This window comes from Trematomus bernacchii, unplaced genomic scaffold (assembly GCF_902827165.1).
Source record: "Trematomus bernacchii unplaced genomic scaffold, fTreBer1.1, whole genome shotgun sequence".
NCBI lineage: Eukaryota > Metazoa > Chordata > Actinopteri > Perciformes > Nototheniidae > Trematomus > Trematomus bernacchii.
Window position 1 is genome coordinate 3007858 of NW_022987313.1, and position 9586 is coordinate 3017443.

Consider the following 9586-nt stretch of genomic DNA (forward strand, 5'->3'; position numbering starts at 1 on the left):
CTATACTGCTATCATGAGATGGAGGAAGGATTATCCACTAAGGACTTCAACTTAAGAGGAGGGCACAGTGGAATAATGTAATGTTTTCTTCCTTCTACATCCAGCCCACCTGCTTCATTCTCCCACCTTTTACCCTCTCTCCTCTTCTTTCTCCCTTTCTGTCTCAGGACCAGGTTACAAGAGAGGGAGGGTTATAGCTGAGTGACTTTTTGTTCCTATGATATCCACCTGCTCTTCATCTGTGTTGTATTAGAGAGATTGTCCCAAGCAGGTTTTCTACCAGAGCCAAAATGGATCGTCTAGAGAGAAGACTGACGGTAGCTTTCCTCCTCCTCCTGCCTCTTCTGTCCATAAGCTGTGCTGCACATCAAAAAACTACAGGTACAAAACAACCTCAACTTGCAGGTTTAATACAAATGTTGGATACTTAACTTAACTTAGGTGCATGTTTAAATGTATGCTTCACTCAAGATGACACACTGAATAACACACTTGCAGATGCAGTGTTTGTTCTCTTCTACAGCTTTAATTTTCACTTCATTTTCAACTCTTCCCCACTGTTTATTTCAGTCTCCTGGTGTGTATTGTCTGACGCTGAAGAGCAGAAGTGTCTGGATTTGGCCGGGAACGCCACAGCTCGGAATATTCGAGGAACTTTGGAATGTGTCCGTGGTGAGGACACCAAAGATTGTTTAGACAAAATCAAGGTACGCAAAGAAACTGGGATGGGAAATCATATTGATCAGTCTGCATTACACAAAATGAATATTTTCCTTCATTACTCAAATCAGCAGTTCTTCAGGACGATTCTGTTTCTTTATTTGTTGTTGATTAACTGGTCACATTTAGTTATTCTTCAGAATCACCTATAATGTATCTATGGTCAAAGAGTAGATACATACTTTCAAATACATGACTTATGTTTCATAACAAAACAAACAGCTTCCATAGTTTTTGCAGTTCAAGACAATAGTGTATATTTAATAATGACAGAATAAATGTGTCTTTGTCAGGATGGGAAAGCGGATGCAGCCTCCATGTTTGCAGATGACATCTACGCTGCCGGCCTCTGTCATGGCCTGGAGCTCGCTGCAGGAGAGTCCCACAATGGAGAGGGTAAGTCACAGGTTTGAGCTTTGCAGCAGGTAACACTGGAAGCACTAAAGCATCAACAGTTAACTATTATAAGTCTTGTAAGGTCATGGTTGTGCCTGAAAAGTTTGTTCAGGTTGATAGAGCCATATATAGAGATACATACTAGTATACATGGTTCACTGTTGATATGTTGATATGTTCTGTTCTGTTTTGGATATGTTTTTACTGTTTATACATATATTTGCTGCACATATTTTATTACATTTTAAATCCACGTGCAATGCTTTGTGTGACAAAAGAATTTCCCAAACTGGGATCAATACAAGTTTTTCTTATCTTATCTTATATACAGTGTGTAGACATTTCATTCTCAGAGTAGCATCACTATGTATTGTTATTATTCTCTCTTATCTTTCTCCAGATGGCTATAGCTACTACGTGGTGGCGATGGCCCGCCGCTCTTCCTCAGACCTGTCCCTGCTGGAGATGCACGAGCGCAGCTCCTGTCACCCCGGCATCCGCACCACCGTGGGCTGGACGGTTCCCATCGGATACCTGGTCAACACCTCGCAGATCAGCATTGGGGAGCAGTGCAACTTTCCCAGAGGTGAGACAGAGCAGGGCGAGGGGGGAGGGGGGAGGGGGGGGAGATGAGGTGAAGCGGGAAAGGTGAAGGGGTGCAAGTGGAGTTGTGTGTCCATGTGAGGAAGCTATATGAGAGGTTCAGAGGGAGGAGGCAGTGATGTGGAACCAAGAGTGAAGGGATGGAGGTAAGAGGAGACGAGGCAGTTAGAGAACAGTGCTTTTGTCTCTGTAAATCACAGTGTGTGTGTGTGTGTGTGAGGGGGGGGGGGGTAACAATGAACAGACATATTGGAAAAGAGCAAGGAAGCAAGATGGAGAAAATCAATACATTTTTTAAGGGATAAAAAACCCGATGAACCTTAAATGAATTGATTCCACTTAGGAAAGTGTTGTCATATCAAAAGGCTGATTTTGAGCTATATTGATTTTTAGAAACCAAAATGCATCCAAAGATGTAAAAAGTCAGCCGCAGGTTAACACAGCATTATTTCCCCCAGTTCTTATAATGATTTTAACCAGTTGATTAATAAAAATATTATACCTTTAATGAATAAAACGTTATGTTTGCTATACCCATTTATTAATTGTTTTAATAAGTTTGAGGCTTCGAGACACAGACAGGGTAGGATAGTAGTGTTGCTTTGTACTGAGAGATGGACAACCTCTTTTTTCATGTGATTCTTTGACAATAAAGAAATATAGAATAATACCAAATGTGCTGCTTACTTACAGTGTTACTTCCAAAATATATTCAGTCTTCACATAACCAAGATAAGCTGCAAATCTGCACAAATTAGAAGCAAAGTAAAGATCATTTGTCATCTTGAATCATTATTAAAATAGTTCCCTATTCATTTTGTGTCAATTATGAAGTGTTCGACCCGTCTTTCTCCACTTGTCTTGAATAGACTTTCAATCATTTAGTGTAATTTGAGGGGAGTTGAGGATAAGTTAGAAGTGGCTAATTTGAGGACTGGCTTTTTAATTAAAAATGAATTATCCTCCTTCAGCCTTTTCCTATTATTCTGCAAACTCGTTCTTTGTCTTTTTCCCCAGCCGTTGGGAACTTCTTTGGTTACAGCTGTGTGCCGGGTATTAAGGATGAGCAGCACGACCCCAAAGGAAACAACCCCAAGAACCTGTGCGAGGCCTGCATCGGAGACGACAACGACCGACACATCTGTGCAAACAACCCCCGAGAGAGACACTACGGAGAGTCCGGGGCGCTGAGGTAACACACCGATACACAAATATTAATAATTACACATCTAATGTAAATAGACGGCTTCAAAACATAACCACAACAGCAAAATAAAAACTCAATCCAATACAAATTCCAACAGAATCAATCAAATGGCAATTAAAAATGATTCAAGTAAAATATAAAATAATTGTGTATGAGATATACACAGTAAAGAAAAACTGCCCTTAAGAAAAGTTCTGTTTTAATTGGCACCCAAAGGTGGAGTGATTTGTATGACCTCTGTCTCTGTGTCCCCCCAACTTTATGTCTAGTGGCATACTGTCTCTATAAAGTAAAAATAGTAATTAAAGCAGCTTGTTTCATTGTAGCATACAGAGTCAAATAAATCAATGAAACAGTGATGAATGACACTGATAATGACACTAGTGTGTGTTTAAAGGTCTGTAGAAGTTATAACATATGAGTAACAGGCAAACCTGACTGCAATCAAAACAAACCGTTTGGATTCTCAATTACTGCGTGCTGCAAGTCATTTTTTATAGTCATTGTGTAAAGTTCTAGAGTCTAGACAATGACGTGATTGTTTTTACCACTGGTGCGGTACTGCTCGTTAAAATTAGGCGCAGCAGTGAAGAGTGTTTGAGATGGGAATTAAAGCTGCTGAAGGGGCTGTTTTTAATTCTTAAATGACAAGAATAGGAGCATAAGGGACTCTACTTATGATCTCCAGAGACATACAAAAACCCATTTGCGGATTTAATCTGTATTCATCTATTTATAGAAACATCTGATTATTAACTGGGTGTTATGCTTTTTCTTTCAGGTGTGTGGCAGAGAACCTTGGCGACGTGGCCTTTGTAAAACACTCAACCATCTTTGACAATTTGGACGGTAACTTGCATTTTATAGACTACTCCTTGTGATATCATTTTATAACTTAAATGATTTATGATGAGGTTAATTGGGGCCAGCAGAGAGAAAGACAGAGTGCTAATCCATGTTGAGACACAGGATGTCAGTGTTTCCCAATGTTTAAGAGACATTTACAGTGTGCAAAATCCATAATGAACAGATTACAATGTGTATAGTATAGAGAACATGTGTGTTTGAGACAAAGACAAACAGAGAGAGTGATAAGCGTAAAATACAACATACGTGAGAAACAAATATCATACAGACACAAAAGGACATACAGTAGTTCATTTTTGTCCAGCAAAGTAAATGCCCTAATTCCTTGTTTGCTGCATCTGCTCCTCTGCTTTGGGCAACATCCAAAATTAATGGAGATCATTATCACAGTCACGCTACACAGACTCTGCTGGTACAGCCGAGAAGGAGCACTTTGAAGCCGGCTCCACAAACACTGTAGCTGTTTAACGAAGCATGCTTTCTCATATGGTTCAGAAATGTCCGGAGTCAGAGCCATTAACGGAGGTCAAGAAAACACAGGAGGTCTGTGCTGCTGTCTGGGGGAAGAGGGAATAGCTTCAAGGTGGTTTATATTTTGCCTCTAATTATTTATTTGGATTAATCGTTGTTTGGTGCTTCAGTTGCCCAAACAAATCTCTAAATGCAAAATGTAAAAATATAAAGTCCACATTCCCGTCCACATGCAGATTTAATAAGTAGTCTGAATTGCAAATGAATGAAGGGAGATGTTTCTAATGCAGTTTGGATAGAACACATCTGTTTGGACACTGTTGAGATAGCAATGTCTAAAGAAAAGTCAAATAAATATGGACTAAATGATGGATTTAAGTGCTTTTGTAATTTAATGTGCATTGTCCATTCTGTAATAAATAAATACAAATATATTTTGCCTGCAAATTAGAGCACTTAGGTTGCAAGGAGAGTACCATCAGTGGCAATATAGGCTGTAGGTGTGTGATTTAATCAATTGAGCTATAGGGAAACATGCATCGCTCTTTTATAAAGCTTGATCATCTCTCTTCTTATGCCCATATTCTCGCAACAAGAGAGCCCTGTAAAAGGGTCTTTCATATGTACTTGATGGCCACTTGCATATTATGCCATACTAAAAAAGGCAATAGAGACTCAAAAAGAGCCTAAAGCTGCAGGTCCCTGACAAAAGGTCTTCACCAGCTGATGAAGAGCTAAACAAATGTAATATTATCTAAGATTCATGCTTTACTTTAAACAGGACAGCAGCTAGGGCAGGAGAGAGCAAACAACCATGGCCTCAGCTTCTACACAGTGTCAGTTTTGAGCAGCCACCGTTTTTTCTCTTATGGATTTTTGCAGTGTTTGCCAGTTGTGTGTGAATGCATGAACGGGTGCAGCTGCTTTGCTAATGCAAATGTCTGCCTTACTGTAACCCCACAAAACATTGAGGCAATTTAATAACATGCCCCTTGCCTTTTGGTCAAGGTTAGTGAGCCGGTAACCTTTGCAGCTGACAGTAGGCCAATGATCAGGCTCTGTGATCCTATTCCTTACATTTATTTTCTTGTGCTTTTGATTACAGCGAGGGTTAAAAAAAACTCCAAACTCTTGACATAGCCCACACATTATCTGGAGGATGGAGTTTAGCGGGTGGCCATTGAGCATTACTTATGAATAACATTTTTTATTTGTTGTAGGAATAACAACATACATTGTGTCCTTTTCATTTCTATTTGAATATGTGATAAAGTTATTTGAGTACGAGTTGGTTGAATTTAAATCTGACACTGCTAACTCTTCCGGCTGCCCCCCAGGTAAGAACCAGGAGTCGTGGGCGATGGATCTGGAGCAGGAGGACCTGAAGCTGCTGTGCCCTGACGGGACAGAGGCCAATCTGGACGAGTTTGAGCATTGCCACCTGGCAGCTGTCCCCGCCAACGCTGTGGTGGTGCGCGTGGAGGACAAATGTCGCGTCTGGAAGTTCCTGGAACGTTTACAGGTGTGTGTCTGTGTTAGGAAACAAATTGAATCAGCTGTGTATATGTGTGTTATTCTCCAGAAATGTGTTTGTGTCTGTCTCATATCTCTGTGGAGTCTGTGTTATCGATCAGCTCGTCTCAGAGCACAGGTTTCTGCTTCACTGTCATCCTTCTTCCTTCCTTGAGTGCGTGTGTGGGAGACGCCAGGCTGACTGATATGTCCTCTGCTGATCCCTGGCTACACACACACACACACACACACACACACACACACACACACACACACACACACACACACACACACACACACACACACACACACACACATACACATACACATACACATACACATACACATACACACACACACACACACACACACACACACACACACACCCAAAAGAAACACACACAGAGTACGCCAACGCACATCAATGCATGCCTTCATGCATTAACGTCCTCTCTCCTGCAGAATGCGTTTGGCAATGCCAACGAGGGGTTCCGCCTGTTCAGCTCAGCGGGGTACGGAAAATCCAATGTGCTTTTCGATGATGACACCCACCACCTGCAGAGGGTTCTGGGTAGTTACACCTCCTGGCTGGGCCCCACTTACACCACCGTGCTGCAAGCCTTCGAGTGTGAGGGTAAGAGTGATGGTGTCTCTATGCGTGCTGTGTTTATCTGCAAATGACGTATGTGGCTAAGTGGTTGGAGGTGTGTGTTTCCTTTGTGTTTGTGTGTATTCAATGCAGCTGCTTTCTTTCCAACAGGCTTCTGCTGATGGAGCTGGAGGAAGACATCCAGCGCCTCAACCTCCACCCCATTCCTCTGATTCTTCCTGTTCTGCCTTTCCCACTCTGTCTCGCCATCTCTTATCCTCTTTGCTTTGTTTCTTGATTTTTTTTTTTTTTTTTTTCTGCATTTCAACACCCATTTTATATTATTACGTCCTCCTACAACCTAATGGAGGACATTGTTAAGAGAGGATCATATCCTTAGAGAACTCCCCAAAGTGTCCCCAAAATTGAATATAGGTCTTAAAAGGACACGGAGAAGAAAGGGTGAGAATATAAAAACAATAAAATAGAACATGTTACGTCTATTAGTGTTGTTGTAGTTGTTTTTGTGTTTGAAGCATATTCAAAGGAGAAGATTTGGGTACAATTACCCCGTAATATAAAAATGTAAACCTATAATATTGATTTAAAAATACAAAATAACTAAATGTTCCTACCCTGTATGTATGTCAGGGAATTGTGTCCTTTTTGTTGCATTAGTCTAAGTGTCAGTACCACCCCTACACCCCTACACCCCCACCCCCACCCTCCCAACACAGGGTCTGTCTCTGACACTGAACAACTGGGTGCTATTAACTTTGAGCTTAGAAGTCTCAGTTACTGTTTGTGTGTGTGAGTATATACTTTTCCCCACAGCCATTATTGCCCTAATTGGCATTCTGGCATATCATACTGTTTGTGTGTAAGTGAGAAATAGTGTGAGTGTGCATGTATGTGTATGTGAGTTGGTAGGAGTGCTGCTTTCCCATGGCTTGCATCGCTTAGGACTTTGGATCACTGCTTTCTGACGGCTGTGCCAGCTCTCAGGGCATTGTTACACTTTAGGAGAAACTAGATTAGGGCTTGGGTTGTCTCCAGTGACCCCTGAGTGTTTCTTTTTTTAAGCTTTGATTATTTCCTCATTTGTGACCAAAATGTAGTCTTGAATACCCACTTTGTCTGTCCTGCTTTAACGCGTAAAGGAATACGTGGAATCCTGTTGCTTTTTCCTGCAATTTATCATTTATATTTTAAGATAGCTAATATTAGCGAGACGTTTACTATGAAAGAAGTGACTAGCAGGAGTATGTTTGAGCCTGGTACAACATGGAGAAATTAGTCAGTGCAGTGCAATTGTCATGAAGAAGAGAATAACTGAATTAATGTACTATGAAGTAATGGTGATTTTCAAAATAATCCACTTATTTGTCTGATATGTTTAAGGAAGTGTAATTAAAGATTCACGGTTAAATCACCAGCGTGCTTAAAGCCCTACTTGACCTACAGAATCATGTACTGTAAAATGTATAACGGACTGTAATTATGGGCTTAAGCTGTCGTCTCCATCTTTATTATTTCTCTTGCGTTCTGCACCAGAGCTCGGCAATAAACTGATAAATCGGATTAAGTTCTCCTCGTCAAACTGTGGTTTTTAACCTCATTTTACTGGAAGAAATCCAATGAGTTAGAACCAATACAACAGATACAAATACATTAAAGTGGACCTATCATGCTATATTATAATAATATAGTGTAGGACCATACCTATATAAGGCATATTTATACTTCTTTTTTTTTCAAAATACCAAACAGATCATGCATTTTAGCCATGCCTCATTTCGCTCAATTTGCACTTTTAAACCCCTGTTTTTGCAAGGTCTGATTATGTGAGAACAGCACCATCTACAGGCCTGGCATATGTACTACAGCGTCTCCAGCGCTTTCGAACGGCAATGGCCGTGGCTGTCTCCTCCTGATTGGTGGAGTTGGCCCAATAGCCGTAGCGCCACCGTCCTGACGTCAGGACAGTGTTCAAATCTGGATCAGTTTTTATCAGATCCGTTGCAGCCCCTTTTTTAGAGATTTGGGTATGGAGGAAAATAGAGAGGGTTGTGTTTTCTGACACTTGGTGAGTTCCCTGGAACACTGGGGACACATATTCCTGTATAAAAGACGTACAAAAGTGCATTTTGCATGATAGGTCCCCTTTAAAGTATTTACAGTGTGACTGAAGCAATTACTCTTTTTTTGAAAGAAACTAATGCTCTATTCTAAATAAAACACTGCCAGGTTTCTGCATGTGTTACATTTTGGCTCCTGATGGCAAAAAACTCCCCAAGTGTGAAGGTGCAAGATGGAAAACGCCACAGGAATTGAAAGAAGCGATATATTGCACCTAATTTGCAAATGGCGTTCCTGTTGTACTCATTATACTCTGGTTTGTACCAATGGTGCTGTTTCTACTGTTGTCCAACACGCTTCAAATATTGTAAATAAATACTCCTCACAGCTTGAACATGTAGTGCTGCAAACCTTCTTTTTTCTCAACCAATTAAATGAACGATGATAAATATAATAATCCTCTTTGGTCTTTTCTAGCTGACTTCTAATTATCCTGAAACAGCTGCATGATATCTGTGTGGAAATGAATTATGCTTGATATCATCGCTCTCAGTCCATCTCACACTCTCGCTCTCAGTCTTTCTGCCTCTCCCACACACACAAACACACACACATACATGCACTCAAACACACACACACAAAGAAATGGGCTGTTTGCCCCCTCAAGGCCATTTGGGAAAGGAAGGAGGGAAAGGGGGGAGGGATAAGGATGTAGAGAATTTGAACAAAAGGGAGGTCACACACACAAAGACCTGCATACAGAGACTCAGGTGTTCACTCAGGTGGAGAGAAGCACCTCTCAGGTAGACAGGTGAACCGGGGACACAAGACCATCATAGGTGGTCCCCAAGCAGAGATGTAAATGCTCCAAATGCCCCTGCTGGCACTGCCTCACATCTTTCACAACATTAATCCTTAAGAGGAAGTCTGTGTCTGTGACGGAGTGGTATCATTTAGCAGCGAGCAGATACTGTAGATGAAACTGCAATGCAGCAGAGTGCTGCAATCACTCTCAATCCTCAGCTCTCTGGCTGGCCATTTCGCTGTAATGCACAAATAAAAGCAACTAATGTGGCCTCAATATGGCCCTCTCAACCTCCAGGCGTGGGTTTGTCAGAGAGGAAGTTGTGAAATACCAGTGG

General features: G+C 41.2%; 1 protein-coding gene across 1 annotated transcript; it reads left to right on the forward strand.

Annotated features, from left to right (window-relative positions):
- Nucleotides 1–290: 290 nt before the first annotated feature.
- otomp (otolith matrix protein) lies at nucleotides 291–6558 on the forward strand. Its single transcript, XM_034144237.1, has 9 exons — nucleotides 291–381; nucleotides 571–707; nucleotides 1014–1116; nucleotides 1517–1702; nucleotides 2737–2911; nucleotides 3708–3775; nucleotides 5602–5786; nucleotides 6239–6410; nucleotides 6537–6558. Exons 1-9 carry the CDS (start codon nucleotides 291–293, stop codon nucleotides 6545–6547), a joined length of 1128 nt encoding a protein of 375 aa, XP_034000128.1. The 3' UTR covers nucleotides 6548–6558.
- The last annotated feature ends 3028 nt before the right edge of the window (nucleotides 6559–9586 follow it).

Excerpts from the sequence above, each read along its gene's own strand:
- otomp (XM_034144237.1), top strand. The coding sequence starts at position 291 with ATGGATCGTCTAGAGAGAAGACTGACGGTAGCTTTCCTCCTCCTCCTG. Across the intron at positions 1,117-1,516 it reads AGAGTCCCACAATGGAGAGG|ATGGCTATAGCTACTACGTG; the intron begins GTAAGTCACAGG and ends ATCTTTCTCCAG. Across the intron at positions 3,776-5,601 it reads CATCTTTGACAATTTGGACG|GTAAGAACCAGGAGTCGTGG; the intron begins GTAACTTGCATT and ends GCTGCCCCCCAG.